At 42.8% G+C, this 19582-nt stretch overlaps 1 protein-coding gene and 1 long non-coding RNA gene across 4 annotated transcripts in view; both read left to right on the plus strand.

Moving 5' to 3' along the window:
- Positions 1-464: 464 nt before the first annotated feature.
- LOC140593445 (uncharacterized) lies at positions 465-5367 on the plus strand. Its single transcript, XR_011993795.1, has 3 exons — positions 465-1100; positions 2380-2682; positions 3857-5367. It is a non-coding gene; the product is annotated as an uncharacterized lncRNA (long non-coding RNA).
- A 2328-nt stretch (positions 5368-7695) lies between these two features.
- Positions 7696-19582, plus strand: part of LOC111841360 (tubby protein homolog) — a 42632-nt gene continuing 30745 nt past the window's right edge. For all 3 annotated transcript variants that reach the window (XM_023807058.2, XM_023807067.2, XM_023807083.2), the window contains exon 1: positions 7696-7875. In XM_023807058.2, coding sequence (XP_023662826.2) covers positions 7820-7875 — 56 coding nt within the window. In that variant the 5' untranslated portion in view covers positions 7696-7819. The remainder of the gene's footprint in view (positions 7876-19582) is intronic.

Raw genomic sequence — 19582 nt, forward strand, 5'->3', positions numbered from 1 at the left:
GCCATCGAAACTTTTTTTTTTCTGGGTGAACTAGGAATTATTTACCAGCAGCCTTAAAGAGAGTGAACAGAATATGCAGAAATAATTCATCCATAAGTCATCAATTTTTCCCTGTGAATGTCAGGCTGATTAAATCATTGCTTGGAAAGGGAACTATTGAAGAATATTTTAGAGATTATAATACATATGTTAAATTCACCAAAATGTGAACATTTTATTACGTATGATGAAACATGTCAAAGTATCTAGAGTTAAATAATATTCTTCTTTTTAATAAAAATTATTATTATTAAAAATTATTATCTGCAGGATCCATCCAACAGCAGTCACCCTGTTCATCAAAGACTGCTTTGGTCTTATTTCATTTCTCTTGTTGAGGTGTGGAGATGCCTTGCTGGGTTTTAACAGCCCTCCTTTGTTTTTTCTCTTGCCAGGCTTTCTCTCCTGGGGCCTCATGTATAACAACGTGCGTAGAATTCACACTAAAACATGGCGTACGGACAAAACTAGGAATGTGCGTAAGCAAGAAAAAATCCAGATGCATAAAACTGTGCGTAAGCACAGATCTACGCACATTCCCTTTATAAATCCCAATGAGCGTGAAATTTTACGTACGTGAACGAGCCCACAGCCACTCCCCCGACCCGCCCATATTTATGTATATTTGCATATGTAAATCTGTATAAATGCCCGCTTTGTTCTATGTTTTTCTTAAACAACAATGGACAAACCACGAGGGAAAAAGAAGTATTTCTGCGAGTGTGAAGTGGAGGTCATGTTAACAGAAATCTAGAAAAGAAAAGTGATATTATTTGGTGGTATAAGTGGCATCAGCAATAAACGAAAGTTGACGGAGTGGCACAGCGTGGCGGAGTCAGTTAAAAGTGTTGGTTCCAAAATTCGCACGGTGGCCGAAATTAAAAAGAAGTGGTCGGACATTAAAATCGACGTGAAAAAACGAGCGGCCGCTCACCGTAAGAGTCTTAACAGCACAGGTGGAGGTAGCGGAATTCCCGGTCTCACACCCTTTGAGCAACTAGTTGCTGCGATGATTGGGGACACACTTTTATCGGGTGAGGGGGACGCTGATGTCATCGCGGGTGAGTTTTTCTTGTACCATACTTCTTTGAATTACTTGCATGTTTATGAATAACACGTAGGGCGCAGATGCGGTGTTACTTTCGTTTATTCTGTTTGTTTATTCTTACAGACAACAGTACAAGAGGTGCCCTCAATGCATTAATAGAGTACATTAATAGAGGGAAAGTGCTTTCTATTTACATAAGCAAATTCGTTCTCTGAAGGTGACTTAATAGCAATGTGCGCGCAGTCGTTAGCTTCGTCTACGTTGGGAAAACCGGACATCGCTGCAAATTGCACTTTAATATTTGCCTGTTCAACCACAGTGTAAGGAAATTTTATATATCTGGGCAAGGGCGTAACTTTGGCTGGAACATTGGGGGGGGGGTGGAAGTCTCCACCCATGACAGGGGAAACATGATTATTGGGGGGAGGTGGTCATTACCCCCCTGGAAATTACGCCCATGTATCTGGGTGACAAGCAGATTTTGCCGTCCCATACAACACCGGCATGGCGCGACTCAGTGTTGACTGAGAAATACCCGATCAGTCCGCAAGTTCTCGCTGAAAAGCACCTGTGGCTAAGAACCCGCGAGTGGACAGAACTTGTAAAGGAACAGGTAGCCTATAGCGCAATTCCTCATCGTCTGCTTTTGTAATGCTGGCCCCAGTTTAGCACACAGCTCCAAAAGGATTGCTCTTGGAAATCTGAATCGACTTAGAAGCCAGTCATCATCATGGGCCAGGAAATCAGTATATGATCCCTGAATACGAGCTCTATTCTGACTCTTCCATTTGCAATGTCCTCTAACAATGCAAGAGCAGCCATGGTTGGAATATTTTTTGTCTTTCCCTGCACCGTTTTATTGTCGCAGATTGATTACGATCAGGTGACCGATGGCCAAATAATTTCGGTGTATTTCATGCAGACCGCGTCATGAATGCGAGTCTGACACAGTGAAACTGCAGTAGCACTCTTTTGCCAGTAGGTGCCTCCATTTTGCCAAATCGAGCAGAAACTTGCGTACGCCTTGTCTGGGGTTGCCGTGAGAATGTGCGTGGCGGTACGCCAAGTTTAGTTTTTATACATCTCGACGTGAGCGTGGAAACGGGCGTGCGCAACATTTTCGTGCGTAAGCACCGTTTATACATGAGGCCCCAGGTCACTGCACTGGCATCCGCAATAGCCTGTTCAGGTACTTTGCCTCCAGTGTCCAGCATCTGACCAGCAGTGTGTAGTATGAGATGTGAGCTACTGGAAGGAATGTATCACAGTAATGCTCATGCTTGTATCTTCAGGGCTTCCTGATGGGGATGGAGGAGAAGTGAGCACCTTGGATGATGTCCAGCTCAGCTGGCTTGGGATCTGTGCTCTGATCTAGAAGTTCATGGGCTCAAATTCTGCAGTAGGAAGAGCAATCATACCAGACCTGGACCCTTGAGCAGAGCTACTTCCCCAGCTGCCCCAGTGTTGCTGGCAGCCTTCCCTCCCTTGTGTGTCATTTTAGGTAAAAGCATCTGCTAAATATGTGGTGAAATGTGCCAAATATTCCCACCATACAATTCAGAGCAAAGCAAGTGTGGCTGTGGACCAGCAATAGGGTGAGAATAGTTGCTTTATTTGTCATTTCTGTTTTAAGAAAATAATAATGATTAATGAACATTTACTTAGTGTTGCATCGCCTGAAACTTAAGCACTGTTAATGCTTCCTCAGAAACTTTAATGTACAATGTGATGTACCCACCATTTGGGGGGAAAAAAATATGTATTTCACAGTATTCATTTTGCACAGCTAAACCATTCTCCAAAATGAACCAAAATACTGAAATGCTATTTCATCAAAAAATATCCATGGTATCCAATAGGGGAAGTAAATGAGTCTTTCAATTTCCTGCCAGTCAGTCTGAGGCTTGAAGTAAAAATCACAGTGCAGCCAATATTTTTTTTAGCAAACCTCATTTAATTCCAATTGAATTGTGATTTTGAACTGAATTCTATACAAAAATAACATACATATAAATAAGTCTATAACATATTATACACTTTTTTATCTTAAGGCATACATATTCCATAATGCGTATATGATTTGTCCTGTAGTGTATCATTTATTAATATTCCAGTCCTCTTCCACTGCTGCCATTAGCAGATCTTTCTGCTAGCTCCGAAGTGCTTTTTTCTGTGACACCAGAGCAATCATGTTTAAAAAAAAAAAAAAAAATTAAAAATGCAGCATTCAGTTACTCCAGTAAAACTGGGGAGGTGGTCATCTCCAATCACAGGTCAGAGTGCTTGACCTCACTGTTGTAGTAAGCCTATAGAGTTCGTATAAACTCTTCTAGACTGATGGAGCTGCATGTACAAAGGGAACTGGTTTTTGTGTTATACACTCACATCAGTCTGTGATTCATATTCCTTTCTAAAGATACAAAATCTTTGTAGGCTATTCTTTGAAATAAAATATCACAGCCCACATGCTTCAGCTTTGTGCCACTGCCTTCTAACTGGTATAAAAGAAAAGCTGGATATAACAGTGGATATGATGACTGTATCTCCTGTGCCAGCTGCACACAGTACATTTCAAATGTCATAGCAGCTCCTGGATATAATCAGTGAGGATCATTTGGGACGAAGGGCCCAAAGATGACTTCCCGCCTGGGTCAGCCACAGTATGTGAAGTGGTGACCTTAGGATCATTGATAGAGTCCGAAACCATAATGTCACACATCACCCCATAAGCATTCCATGGCTACAATTCTAATTCTGTGCTCCATCCAGGCCTCCATTTTCGAAAAAGGCTCATCCAGTGGGTCGTGGTGCTCCTGGGGCGCAACCGCTCATCCCTCCAACCCATCCATGGTTACCTCAGTACATCCAGAACTCAGAACATCCTTGCCAACCATCTCAGCCAAGCCTGCTGTGACAGCCACTCTCCAGACTTTGGTCAGATCTTCAAGTCTCCAGGCACACTCCAACCACTTTCCGCCTCCCAGTGTCATGCCCCAGTTCCAGCCCCAGTGTCCATTTGTCTCTACTTGTGGGATTCCCCTTGTCTGTCCTCTTGGGTTCCCTGTCAGTGCTCAGTGTTGTCCCAGTTTGTTGGTTCTCTCTTCTGTCATGATCTCCCTTTTGTCAGCCCTGTTCTGAAGTCCAGTGTTCTGTCTGTCTGTCCGTTTTCCCTCAGGATTCTATTCCTACCTTCATCATTCCTGTTCCCCTGGTTGCAGTGATACTCGGCATTTCATGTGTTGCTTCCCTAGCCCCATCAGCCTGGTCCAGTCTGGTGTCCTGTCTTCCTGCTCCCGTGTACCCAGTCCTGTCTGGTATGTTGTTTTCCTAGTTCTGTTGCTACCTCCCGTGCCCAGAGTGGACGCCTTGGCAGGGTACTGTCAAGATCTATCTCCATCAACCCATCCTGTTCTGCTTGGCAGATATCACTGCTGGCCATCCTGTGCCCTTTGAGTTAATTGTTACGGTCCACACATGCCCCTCGTGCACTCCTTGTTACCAATGTATATAAAGGGTTAGGGTTAGGGTTAGGATGGATGTAGGCACGGAGTTAAATAACTGCTTTTTAAAACTTTTCCAGCTTGCTGGTACAGCAGATATGCTTTCTACATTCCCAGAATTCACACTCGACACTTGTTGTCATTAGTCCTCTGTATTAAATCCGCGTTTCAGTTTGTTTCCCCAGTCCGGTCATTGGGTGTGTTCGACTTGCTTACAGCTGGCTTAAAGCAACGCATTCTGATCCTGACGCAATGCATTATGGTTAGATGCATTGCGACCTCTAACCCGGCTGCACAAACTGGAATCGCCTCCGTGACGACACACCTTTGCCCATATTGGCTGAAAAGTTTAGTTACACGCATGACGTTTGTATCCCAGGCAGTTCCGATGCGTAATCTATTTTTCCCGGATATCACGTAAAGCAGTAAGAACTGGTTTTCAGTTAATTTACCTGGTAAAATAAAGTTTAAATAAATGACATAAATGCTCTAATAGTACACGTTAGTGGTTTATTCATTGTTAGTCACTGTAATGTTGTGCTGCTTTATTTGGTTAATCGTCCAGTCTGTGAAGAAGGCATTCAAGTAAGAATTGCATTGTAGTATGACTCATTTCCTGGCGCATACAATTTATATTAGGTCAGCGCTCACGGTTCGACTTCTGATATTCAGATCGAGTTCTAGGTCAAACTGGTTTGTTTGACATTCAAAAAATTCGAGTTCTAGTGAGTTCGAGAACCGAGGTACCACTGTACTACTAATAAAGAGCATGTTTCCCCAGCAAGTGTCTCCGTATCTCTCTATTCCCACAATGCCTCGGTCTGCCCGACGCCACAGTATGTATACGTACAAGGAAACCAGTAATTTATAGTGTTCGCTAATATCCACGGTTTCGGACCTCCGCGGTAGGTTTTGGAACGTGTCCATCCTGTGGATACAGGTGCACTACTGTACTTAACAAGACAGTTTGCTAACGGTGATGTCAGCGCTGGGTTGCCAACTTTGGTCAGCTGGCTGCAGTGAGATTGTGAATTTACAGGCAAGTTTGCACACACATGTTTGTAATAATTTTATTGCCTTAATAAATAAAGATAATAAATAATAGTCTACCTCAAAGCTTTTGATGTAGCTAATTTCAGGTTTATAATTGAATAATATAGATTTTCCATAAGCATTAAGAACCTGAAAGCGTGAGTTTCACGTCAGATGCGTGTGAACTAGCAACCCAATCGGCGCTCAGTATAAATACACGTACATGGTTAGATAGATTACTTGCTATAATTCACTTAAATTATTCATACACAAGCATTAACATCCAACATCATTTGGTTCACAAGTCAAAACTTTCTACCAGCAATTCAGTTACAGCTGCTCTTATAGGTTGAATAACCAAGCTTCGTGACCGGTGCTTTCGAACCAATTAAGTGGGCTGCTATACTGTGGCCATTTCAGGTACTAATGTTACATTTTCCTTGCCCACTTGGCACCAATGCAGTGAAGGTCGCTTCTACCTTTGTTTGCAAAGTCAGTTTGTTTATGGTTAGGTAATTATCTTTACCAAACATACAATATGTGCCGCGCCTATTTCTCTGGTCACAAGCCGCTACTGCACTGTAGTGCAGTCCATTGTGTGAATTGGTGATCACCCAAAATTTCTAATTGCCCCCCATCCTAAGCAGTACCAATGCCTGATGTCAACCCAGCTGACAATCGCCGTTACAACACGCTATTCTACGGAAACAGTCGGTTTTTATTTTGCGTAACTGGTTATGGTTAATAAGTAATGATTTATAGCTAAAACCCAAAATCTTTGACAAAACGAATTATTTTTCTGCGTGAAACCGAGTTATTTAATGTATAAATTATTGGAATATACATTAATTAAAAGCGAGCTGGTGTAGTAGCACAACGAAATGTGACCTCTGCCTTAGACCCATCCGGGAAGGAGCAGTGGACAACTGACATGCATGGGCAGTGCCAGGGAGCAGTGCTTGGGGACGGTACCTTGCTCAAGTATGACATGCCTTATTTCCATCTGATTTTTAAAGCATTAAATCAGTCTGGGCCAGGACAATGTCACTTATTCAATATAGTGGGATATCTGATGTGTATTGAAAAGTTGATATTTGCCTGATTGGGCATATTTCCGGGCCTGATTGGGAGTGGAAAGACGTTTGTGTTTGTCTCATTTTCTGATAAAATACACACATACTATTACTGAAACTGCCCAGATATGTACTTTCCCCAAAGTGGTAACAGGTCAGTTCAGTTAATACGAATCGAAAGCCAAATGCAGTTCTGAAGGTAAGCCTCGCTAAATGAGCCCCCCTACAGGCGCAATCGTGTCATTGCATTCGGCTGCGCAGCATTTAGGGTTGACCGGAAAATCCGAATAAGGAGCTGCGAATAAGGAGCCAACTTCAGCCTCGTACAAACCCAACCCCACAAACACAGAATCCCCGACTCTCATTCTCAGAAGCAATGATGACATCTGAGAAACAATCATTGCTCATCACTGCATTTAAATAAGATTCAGAGGCAGAGACTCATAGCCAGATAACACAGACGTACATAGCCGAAGTAGCTGACTGCAAATGCAGCATCTCTGCCATTGAAACAGTCATATTAACTTATTACTGTTAGATCAGTGTGGAATAATATTAAGTCACAAACAATTTGTCAGGTGAAATTTAGAATTTTAAAAGTCCAAAATGTTTTTTTAGATCATGGGGCATTTCTGTAATACATCTTAAAGATATATTTTAGGATATATTGGTCAGAAATAAAAACACCGGCAGCGATCAGCAGCGGGTCAGCATGCATGGTATCCGTTTATTATTCCTGCACGCAGTCATCTGTAAGAAGACGTTTCAGACATACTATAGGCTTACTGATCAATGCATAAGTGTGTCCTGAGATGTGCGCTTTGGACTGCACTCATAACAACTTCACATTTTTGGCTTTCATGCCAATAGCAGAAGTAAAAAAGGCAGTTCTGCTGTTTGACATGAGAAATTTCCCTTCATCTTCAAAATGGTACATCCCTCGCGGTGTAAAACCCGGGCGGCATTGGTTTCAGCGCATCTTCACTGCGAAATGAACTGAATGATGGAAATTCAGTTCGTACTGACTGAGTCGCCAATGCAACACCGCAGCGTTTTAAATGCGGTGCTGAATGTGCGTGTTCCCTTCATCTATTCGGCTTCATTAAGATATTACTGCAAAAGCCATCATGGATGGAGTTGGTAGCAACAGGACAATGTCCTACAGCCGTTGGAGTTATGACAAGTAGGTTTTTTATTTGTTGTTTTCGATTTATTTTGGTGTCAGTAATGACTGCACGTGAAATACAGGCGTCACTGAACGAAGTCCTTTTCGGTTGCAAATGCGTCCTACTGTATTTAAATGCCGCTAAATGTGTGTAAGGGATCTTCAGTGTTACTGCCTCATAACCGCAGGTGTATTTGATTCCTCAGACCCACGCAAAACACGTCGATCAGCTCCTAAAATGCTTTTTTGAATGGAAGCATAATTACGTGAGCTTTGAGTTAATGATGATGAACAACGTATTTATTAGACTGTCAAAGTGAGCTTTTTAAAGTTCGCTACAATCAGTCATTTTACAACGTTTGTGTATATGGTATGTATATAGTAGTGTCGTATATCACTTAATAAATAATGAATTGTATATTTATGTGACACAATATGTAGTGTAATGTGTGTGTGTGTGTGTGTGTGTGTGTGTGGGTGTGTAGTGTTTGGCTTTCAGGTAGGCTACAGGATCTAGCTATGTATAATATCAACATGAATAAATTATTAATAAAGTATGTGCAGGCCATATATATATATATACTTTTAATTTTTTTCCTTTTCAAAATAACAGCCAGTACTCTCTAAAGTATACAGCTCTCATACCACTTAGCTGCATTCCCCATCCCTTTTTTCCGGAGTGATTAACAATATGAGATCTGTAAACATTATACGCAACCTTGCTCCTTCTCTATATACACAGTGTGTGAATGAATGTGTCACAGCCTTTTTAATAAGAAATATAAGAAATAACTCAGCAGCCAAAAGCTAACCCCCCCCCCCCCCCCCAAACACACACATTAAGAAGCCCTAGCCAATTACTTCTTTGTTTACTTCCTGAATTTCCCTTCTGACCTGAGACTTCTTCATAATTGGTATTCAGTGATTGCATCCATTGAGCCAGAGACTGTAATGAGGTCACATTTATCCCATTGTGTATTATGGTAAGATCTATGTAACAATAGACTGAGCTTCTGCTGATGCTCCGGTAAAATTTCTGTCTTTTTCATTGGCTGGGTTCTGTCCTGTAGATTGTGAATAGATCGTGAAATATACATGTGTGACATGCCTGCCCGTCATGTCCGCCTGACCCTTCTGTCTCCCTGATGAGCCACGTCTGTTGCTTGTTGCCTCTTGTTAGTCTTTGTCTTTAAGTGCCTGTTTGTCTCGTCATCCCCAGGCCAGTCATTGAAGTCAGTCCGCTTATTGCCTGTGCCCTTCCCCATACTGGTCTTCCCGTTTTGACCCGTCACGTTCCTGTTTATTTCCCTGTTCTTGTCTCAACCACAGTAAAACCCTGTTTTTGTTCAACAAATGCCCGTCCTCAAGTCCGTTCATTTTACGTCATGAGAGAATGACTGGACTCCTCCAAGCACCTAGCAGGTATCCCCAGGAGCCTCTTTTGCTTTGCATCTCAGCCTGCATGGTTTCCCCTCCACTTAGCTTCCTCCCAGTGTCTGAGCCTCTCACTTGGTGATGGTTTGTGGGCAACCCGCTCATCGACTCCGTGAGTGAGAGCAACCTAGAGGGGCCTGAGGAGGATGAGGACCCCAGCGAGTCTCCCGTTGTGCGGGTCGCCCCGCCCGTATGGACACTGTACAGGTCTCCTAGCCCAGTGAGGACCACTCCACTTTGGTGGCCTTCTCAGCCTCCTGGCTCTTCACCGGTGGTCCCTTCATCCCCTGCTGGTTTCTGCCAGGCTGGGTTGGGCCGACCTGGAAGATGCCCCACCAGAGGACTTAGAGTGGAACCCTCTGGACCTTGCCCTGTGTCCTACTCCATGGGTCCTAAGTCTTGGTGCAGTCAGCAGTGTTGGCTGGGGCCCAGGAGAGGGGCTGGCAGAATTTCCATCTCTTGGAGGGGGAGATGGGGGCACAGTATCCACACCAGCCAATCGGTCTTTCGTGCGCTCAACATTCTCTACCTGGGCAACTCTTCTGCTGAGACCAAGAGAATAGGACCTGCAGTGGCTTCCTACTCCCTCGGCGCACTCCTGCTCTGACCCTCCAGGCCCGCTGGCCCTCTGAGGCCCTTAGGCCCTGCTGTTCTGATGGGCCCATCCTCGCCAATGATTGGGCCCAGGACGGTCCAGGTGTCCGGGTCGCCACCCAGCTCCCCAGGGTCTGGGAGCCTCCCCAGATGTGCCCTGTATCCTCTGGTTACACCTTGGTTCCTGACCCGTTACCCTATCCTGCCTCCATTTTGCCCTGGCCTGTGTCCCCTGTTGCTCCATCTAGTGTTTCTGTGTCTTCTATCCGCTTATGTAGTACAGGTATGGTGGGGGGTGGCCTATCAAAGACAGCATATGGCACAATGCAGGTGAACACACAGATTATGCTGTAGCATGCAACATTATTTTTAGGTCATTAAGAGTTTCTCATTGAGAGCTATAATTGCCATTTTTGTTCAGTAGTAGGGGTGGTAAGATGGTCCTTAAGATTCACTGTTGCCTTATGTGGTGAGGATTGGATGCCCAGATAGTAGCCTGGCTCTCTGTGTGTGGAATCCACACATTCCTCAAGGCATTTTGTATGCGTTGAAGTGAACTGTTCTCTCTATATTGCTCTGAGATGTGTGAATGCATGTATGGATCAGGATGTCTGTGTACTAGATATGTGGTGGGATAATGTAGTGATACATAGTTAAGCTTGCGTGTTCACAATTCAATTATTATTATTTTTTTACATGTTTTTGCTAAATTTTTATGTTTTTTGATATGTCAACATTGTCAAATGTCGGTTGTGCACTGAATATTGGCCATATATGTTGATTAGTGCCTGGCCTCGTTTTGATCACTCTGGATTAATTACAGAAGTCAGTCAGTCCCAGTTTTTGGGCCAAACTGTAGCCCAAAGAGTCTCCCAAAATTCTGCCAACTGTACACGAAAGCTCATAGTTTATCTTAGACTTCCTCGTTCTCTCAGTTGGCAGATGCATGTGTCTCTATGTAAATATCAACCGCCAGCCACATGTTGACACAAGACCTTCTTGGGACTGCAGTGTGGTTAAGTTGCCCTATTCAGCTGGAAGGCTGGCCTGTCATTATGGGTCTGCCACTATCTCTGCAGACTTTTGTGAATTCAAATACCAAACTGCTCCGTTCCATCAGTCAGTGACAGATCATTCTCAGAAAATGCTTGTGGTTACTACCTATCTTATGTTCTGGTTTTGGAAAGAGCTTTTGTAGCTGTAGTGACTGAAAGGAAAAGGTTGGACTATCAAAGCGACCCAGATTTTGGGGGTTAATTAGGGAGCAGAACTACAGTATTAGAATAACAGGAGTGCTGCATGTGAAAGGTACTAAGGATTCCTGTTCAGCTAAGCTATTAAACCTTAGTGTAAATAAAACTCTTTGGTTTGGCTCTGGTTATTTCTTTTTTTTACAGTGTATCACCAAAAATTAGATCAAAACAGGTGAATGGACATAATAACTTCATTCAGTGTATTCCTTTTGTCACTCTTAGCAAATGTACTTTGATCTATAACAGAAAGTGGTACAGTCATACATAGTCAGATTGAAATTATTTATACAGTTTTATTCCATTTCAATGGTTTCATATTTCATAGGTGTTTCATATCTAGGCAGTTAAAAATATTAAAAAGATATGGCATTAGCAGATGGCATATTACACACCACTTTGCCATTATGTTGGTGTAATGAAATCAGATTCCAGGCATTTAATCTTACAGTAGGTTGGCTGAGCAACATCTATCATGTTACTCGTCATGTTATTTTGCCAAACTAAGGTGGGTGAAATTGAGGTGAAGGAAGGAATAAGGGCAGTGTAGTGAGCTTTTGGTGACCATCACTTTGAGCTGCATCAGTGTGCCTTTCAGGTAGTCCTTCCTTTGGTGGCTCCCTTTTCTCTTGTCTTTCCCTGTACTCTCTCTCCTCTGCTTCATCATTTCCCATGTTTGCATGCCTTCTGGTTCATATCATACACATCTGTATGTATGCTAGTGAGAGATGCTGAAACAGCAGGCTGTCACTGCCCAGTCTATATCACCTGCCTGATTTGTACCTCACAAGTCTGTTCATGCTTACACCCCATTACATTTTCTGGCACAGTCTGATCCTTTGATGCTGCCATTTTCTACATTGTCTACATATATAACAAACTAAATTGATCATTGTATTGTTCATTGAGAACTGACAATAATGATTCTACTGAGAAAAAAATCTTTGCTTGTCATTTTAAATGTTTGCTTTTTTTGTCTCTTTCTAGTTATGGAAACACTGTATTACCTAAATATACCATATCTTAAATATTAGTTTATATTTCCACTGGATAATATAGCTACTATCCAGTGACATGATGTTTTGGAATATTTATAGCTTGGGTTCACACTCAATTGAAATATGAAGTCTGAGGTATTTTCCGTTTGTTGCAGCCATATTTGTTTGTGGGATCAGTGAGATGAAAAAAAATAACACAAAATGACATAAATTTCTGTCGTGGTTTGTCCTGTTGGTGAAATCTACTAACTTTGCTGCCGCATAATAGTGGCATAGTGGCAGCCATTAGGGACAGATAGGGTCCCACCTGATCAGGGTATCTAGCAAGACCCGTAAAGTTTGGGGCTAGGAGGCAGCATGTGACTCAGTGGGTTAAGCCGCTGTGTCTGTGATCAGAATGTCGCTGGTTTGAGCTCAGCTTTAGCAGAATAGTCACATGTCCGTGGGCCCTTGAAGAAGGCCCTTAATGGTCACATGTCCGTGGGCCCTTGAAGAAGGCCCTTAACCCCCAGCTCAGTGGGCACCACTGCAGGTGTGATGCAGAACGTTATTATTCAGACAGAAAACACAAAGAATCCAAATTTGTAATATCTGGCTGAAAATCCCATTCTGGGCTACTGGAGATCATGTGTTTTTGTTAAAGATAATTATTTCTTGATGACGGATTTGTTTTTCTTGGAATAATTTAATAATTTTATGTTAATAAAAGGTTGGATTTTTCTCAGTTTTGTGTGTGACATGAAGCTGCTTCACCAAAAGGTGGATTTTTTTCTAACCCTTTTTACAAATCTTTAGAGGGGGTGCCAATAATCGCGGAGGGCGCTGTATGTAAGATGCTAATGGGAGCTTCTGGGAAACAAACCCCTGGTTGGGTTGTGAAAATGTCATGAAACAAAGTGGTACAAATCGGGCATAAAGTGTATAAAGGACAAAGTGAAGTAACTGTCATAAAGTATGCCATAAAGTGAAATGCTGTGCATGCACAGATGTGCAAGGTAGAAAGTGGGTTGTTGGTGGTACGGATTGGGTAGTTACAACAGAAGGCCAGCTGCACAACTCCACAGCTTCACGATTCGCAGCTCTGCTGGAGGAACAAATCAGATTTCATAATACTGCATTGCTCTCTGAGGGAGAATTTGTTGTCAAACGGAAAATTTGCTGTCAAAATAAAAGCTGCCAGAAGTATTTAATTATTAAACATATGTTTTGTTATGACAGAAATATAATGTACACAGTATTTTTTTTAATTATGGTACAATCAAGAATACAGAACTATACCAGAGAAGCAATGAGAAATACAAAACTGAAAACAAGACTTCTTTTTCAGATACTAACTCTAACCCTAAACAATAACATTAGATTGCATTTGCATTAAGTGAAAATTTTTATAGTTATGCGGAGTGGTGTAGTTGAACATCTAAAACTCCCATGAGCAAGCTGAATGGGTGCAAAAGTGTGCACTGTCTGGCAAGGAGTTGGGAGGGCGCAAAAACTTGGGTCGTCTGGGGATCCCTGAGGAATGTACGCTACTTGTGATAGTTTCTGGGCCCTACTGTGACTCTGACCAGGATAAGTGGTGAGACAGTGGATGGATGAAACTGATGGCATAAAGCTATATTCCGTGGTCCACAGCTAGTCCACAGACATGGAAGACCTTTCACTATGTAGACTTATTGGTTGAGCAGCTGAATGTTTGAACAGATGCTCTGCACCCCTTCTCCCCACAGACTCCCAAGTTAAGAGGACCCTTTAGGGCAAGTGCTGAACAGGCATCACTATGGGCTGCTCGTCGTGATATTGAACCAGAGTAGGAGCTGAATGGCCAACAGGTCAACGAAGCATCTTGGGCAGAATAGGGCACAGGCCTAGGATAATATTTGTCATGTACAGTATATGCATGTAGTACTTATAAGATGGAAGGCTGAGACATATTTGATTCAGGGCAGTATGTATAAGATACTGTACATGTATGACCCAATTGGTCTCTCAGCTGTCCAGCTATACAAATGCATAGTATTTGTATGAATTGAGTTTCCTTGTTTTTCCTTGAAACTTTAATCCAAAATCATTCCAAATCAGAGAAAATGAACCTCTTCTGTCATCCAGAATATGATGCCTCTGATTAAAATATCAATGTCTGAAGCTTAAACCGCACATTTTTGTGGCTGACTAGACGCCATATGCTGCAACAGGATGAATGCTCAGATAGCTGGGTAATGCGATATTGATTTCCTTAATATATACAACCTGTTTGTCTGTAGTAGGTGCAGCAGTGTGTCTGGGGTCTGTGGCACAAGCACTGGGATGCTGAGGGAGTTTGCTGAGTCCCAGTGCCCTGGGCAGAGCTGTGACGACAGGAGGCTGAGGTGATGTGACGAGTTAGTGAGAGGTTAACGCCAAACCCTCTCTGTCCCTGCAGCATGCATGTGAAGTGACAGATAAGGCCTTCCTTCTCTCTACTGCCCTCAGCTGTGCTAATGTATGTGTTCTAGCCATGTTTAGGTTTTTTGGTTGTTAAATATCACTCTGTGTAATTTTGGGCAATTATGCAAACACTCAGCAGGACTCTGATCGGAATCCCGCAGGCAAAGGGAGTTTCACGGCTGGGCCCAGAGCAGGACCCTGAACACTCAGTAGCTCCAGGGAATGTCTAACTCCACTTTTTCAGAAATGTACACGATTTGGGTAAAAGTATCTGCTAAAGAAGTAAGATGTAAATTACATTTGTTGCTTTGATGAATGTTATAAACTGATAAATATTTGATTTTTAGGCATGTTATTGCTTTCTAACTATGTTATGTTTTGAAGATTATTTAATTACAAAAGCCTGGATATACTGGAAGGGGCAGGCCTACTTACCTCTGTTAGTCTAGACAGGGAGAGAAAATGCCAGAACCCTGGCAGATGGCAGAGGGATACAGGTTTCAGATTGTGCCGATCAGGGCCGGATATGTTCTGCGGAGGACCAGATCTGAACTTCACCGTGTCAGCAGGGGCCACTTCGTATCAATGATTTCCATGGCTCATGAAAGCTACAATAGATGGTCTTTTTCTGGAGGGGCTCATTTTTATACGATCGTATGGAAGTAGCAGTTATTATTCATGGGACTTAAACATAAAGCATTACCCTTCTTTTTTTCATTTCAATGATTGTGTGAGCCAGTAAAATAGCGCCTGGGGATGGATATGGCCTATGGGCTAGCTTTTGCTCAGGTCCGATGTAAAAGCTTAACAACATGGACCTGCAGACTGTGCCTAACAAAGCTCATTCAATCTGTGTTTAGAACTGTATGCTCTTTGCTTTCCTTTATTTTTGAAGCCTTATGTTCTTGAAGCCATACTGAAAAATTAGAGATGGGTTTCAGAGCAGCACACACATGCCAGCCTTTTTCTACTCTATTGGCATGATTAAGTAAGAATGTTTCAACAGCACGGACTGATTTCTCCCTGGAGCACAGTGAGTCTGCATGAAAAAGCGATGACAGAGGACTGCTGTCAGGCATTGTCGAACATCCACAAAACGCTTACTCCACATCTGAGAGTCCCGGGAAGCTACTGCAGGGCAGATTTGCTCCGGTCATCAAAACATGCTTTTGATTTGATAAAATTTCCTCAAAGATAATACGGGACCCTCGGGAGTATGGCCATGACCCTGTATTGCGAGGAGTGTTTATATTTAAAAGATAATGTAGCTATGCTTGCATTTTTATAGAATATCTTTTGGATTATAATGTCATTTTATGTTCCCATTATCACTGGTTTATTTGTCTACATGTTGATAAATTAAACTAGCGAAGAAAACAATTGAGAGAAATTATAGTTTAATTTCATTAAATCATTAGTTCAGTTCATTAAGCACACTACTCAGTGTTATTGCATTGCAATGGATTGCACAGCTACAGTAATTCTTACCCTAAAGAGCATCACCTCAACTAATGTAATTTATGAGCCAAGCACATGATCTTAGGAAATTAATTCTTAACCTTTTGCTTATCAGCACTTTTTCTCATTTACTTAATTTTATACTGAAGAATGAACTGTTTGGTCAAAATTGTTTGTAAATTACACCTGAGGGATGCTTTAGTTGATCAAATCAGTTCTGTTTGTCTCATATTGGTCCCCAAAAAGCATCTTCCAGAACCATAGCCACAAGTGCTGCATTGCTTTTTTCCTGTTTTACTGGGTGTTTGTATTGAAAATGGAGCCACCGATGTTAATACTGTAGCACCGGGTGGACCGAGGCATCGCGAGAGCAGCGAAGGATGAGGAGACTTGCTTGCCAGAACACAACACGCTCTTTATTACTGTCCTGAACAGGACTGTAACAGGCACCCAACAAGCACCTAACCGTAATACACACAGCGGAAACGCAAGGTGGTCAGACGTCAAACTGTAATGTGCACACGTGGTGGAAGAGTTATACAAGAACGCGTGAGGATTGGACGGGATGCACACAAGTCACGGGCAAACACATGCATGAAAAGAGGGAAATGCAAACATTAAGGTCACAGCACAGAGTCGGCTGGTATCCTGCACTCCTACATCAATTAAGGTTAAGAGCTGTACTTAAGAGCCCAATGGCTGCATGATTTTGCCAACGAGGGGAATTCGGACTGGTGGCCTTCTGGTGATGGACACAGTGTTATAACTCACTGAGCCACAGCCCATGCTGATGAAGATTGATGGTGATTAATGTGTTTTTCTCTGCATAAACAGGCCAGGGGGCGGGGCAGATATGATTCAGTTCAGATCTATAACGAACGAACGAACGGAATCAGCAAGAGGTCTTACTCAAAGGCGGAGATAATGCTATAGATTTAAAGCAGGATTTCTAATGCCAAGTCAGGGGAAAGCTGAGTGCCGTCCTGGAGCCGGCATTGCGGTGCTCCTGTACATAGCTGGGTAACAGTACTCTGACTGATGGGTCTAGTCATTAAGTGGGAAAGGAAAATAACAGCAAATGTGTCTTTATTTTGTGTGTTTTGTTAGACTCAGCAAAGCTCTGTGTCAGCTATGTTTCATCTGTACTGAAACGCAGGTCTAATGCATTTAGTGCTTAGTGTGCCTGCAGTGTTAGAGTCAGTGCCTTTGAAAGGGTTTACAGATTAATGGTTAGGGTTAGAGCAGAGATCGTCCGCCAGTCCATACAGGGACAATGTGTCCGTGGAAAAATGTTTTGATTGACGCACAAACACTATGTAGGTTATGTTTTTAAGTACCAAGGTTGTGATAAAAATTTCATTTTGATCACAATGTCTGTGAAAATTTGGTATGGTGTTGCCCCCTGAGACCAAGCTTCCACCTACCAACCGTGAATCATGTGGCTGCAGCTGAATCCGTACGGGATGACAGGACAACATCAGGAGGCAGTTACTGTCTGGCTGAGCATTAGAATGGCTAAGATGCATGATCAAAGTTTTGAATGTGGTCTGAGTGTCTCTGGCAGACTTGTAGGTTCCAGCATCTCTGAAACAACCATTTTCCTGGCCTTTTCACACTACAGTGTTTGTAGAGAATAATGCCATAACCTGACCACTTTCGTAATGAGGGAGGACAGAGGAGAATAGCCAGACTCATTAAAGCTAACAGGAAAGCCACAGAATTGGAGGATAAAATTGAGCGTGGCGCAGGTATAGTTTGGGTGTGGCTGCTGGCCGTACCTTACAAGAAGTTTAAGATACTGCTAATAATTATTTATAATGACCGTCTGCTGATATGAATGATACCAGATTTATATAGGCTGGGCGAAAATGCTAGGACGAGTTTGGAAAATCCTGTTTTTAGGCTCATACAAAATAGACCAAAATGCAAAGAGGTACAAGCAAGTTTTGTATGTTGTTTGATTTGGCAGAAGGTACTGAATTGGGATGGCAAGAAATTTCAACTGTAAGCTTGACAGTTCAGGAGAAATAGGCAGACATGCAAAAGGTGTCACTGTAGTGTCCCCATCTGGCAGACTGGGGTTCCCTTGCCGGAGGGCTGAGGGTCGGTAGAGAAATGGATTATCCAGTTTTGATTCAGACTGGTGATTGTTAACCCTGTCAAATGGCTGATTTTGATTGGCTGATGGTGCCCAGGGTTTTATGATATATGGCTACAATAGTACATGACAGACCTCAGGCTTTGTCATAGTACACATGTCCCAAATTTCACTTGGATTGATCAAGAATGTCAAGAGATATAGGCAGTTTTTAGTTGTAGATAAATTACTTACTTAATTACTGAATTAAATCACTTTTATTGTCACATTACTAGAACTAGGGAACTAGTGAGTGAAAGTCTTGGCTTAGAAGTTTCCTATTAGCAGTATGGTACATTAAATACATGTAAACTGTATGTAGAACAACAATATACATTCTACATGTGCACAAAGGAAATGGTATAATACACAATGTAATACAATATAAATGCACTATACCACAGAACAGACAGAGAAACTGTAGGTGTAATGCAGCACAGTTTAGTGAAGAAGAGGCATTTGCTAGTGCAGTGGGGAGTGGGGGTGATGACCAGGAGGATGGCTGATATCAGCTGGAGTTTACTGTCCTTTTGACCTGGTGGAGAAACTGTCCCAGAGCCTGCTGGTCTGGCTCTTGAAGATGCGGTACCATCGGCCTGACGGTAGCAGCATGAACAGAGCATGGTTGGGGTCCTCGACGACTTTTGCAGCTTTCCTCCAGCACTGCCTGGGGTAGGTGACCTGCAGGGTTGGAAACTCCCCTCCGATGACCTGTGATACATCCGCCTGGTACGGAGGCTGCACTGCCCTCGGCCACAAAGCACTGCAGAGGCTGATGCATTCTGCCAGACCAGTCACCGGAGGGGAGGTACCACCCCTGCAGGCCACCTTATTATGAGGAGCAAGAAGCCATTAGGGTGTGTCAGTGTTCATGCGGCGCAGGGAGACCCAGAGGGACATCTGCTCACTCAAGAATGGAGAAAATGAGGCTGAATAAATTGTTCAGTTTTTAAAGAAAAAAATCAAGTTTATTATTAATAACTTTATTATTGCATAATTTTATGTTATATAATGGGAAAAGGCATGGTAAGGCATGCTCCTCTGTGATTGGTCTGGCAATGTTTATTTGCCGACCCGGTTTATGTCTTTAACATTTGTGGATATTTTCATTTATTGCAGTCTCACCGGAAAGATTCTAAATCATTACAATCAATATAAGAACAGCTCTTATGCCATAATGAATCCCCTGCACTTCTGTTGCAGTCTTTATATGCCCCGTTAAGAATAATTAGAGTGACAACTTAACACAGCACAGACTTGGGGAAGGTTCCTGATATGGCTGTAAGGTTGCAGCACCCTCCACCTGCTCCCAGTACACCTTGGTGTCACCACTGTAGTGCTGCGGAGTTGTTGTGGCACGGGGTAAGGGTGCCCCTCGAGATTTTGGGCATATCATATTGGGCCCCCAACTCAGGCCAATCTAATTACGT

The sequence above is a fragment of the Paramormyrops kingsleyae genome, chromosome 11 (assembly GCF_048594095.1).
Source record: "Paramormyrops kingsleyae isolate MSU_618 chromosome 11, PKINGS_0.4, whole genome shotgun sequence".
Taxonomy (NCBI): Eukaryota; Metazoa; Chordata; class Actinopteri; order Osteoglossiformes; family Mormyridae; genus Paramormyrops; species Paramormyrops kingsleyae.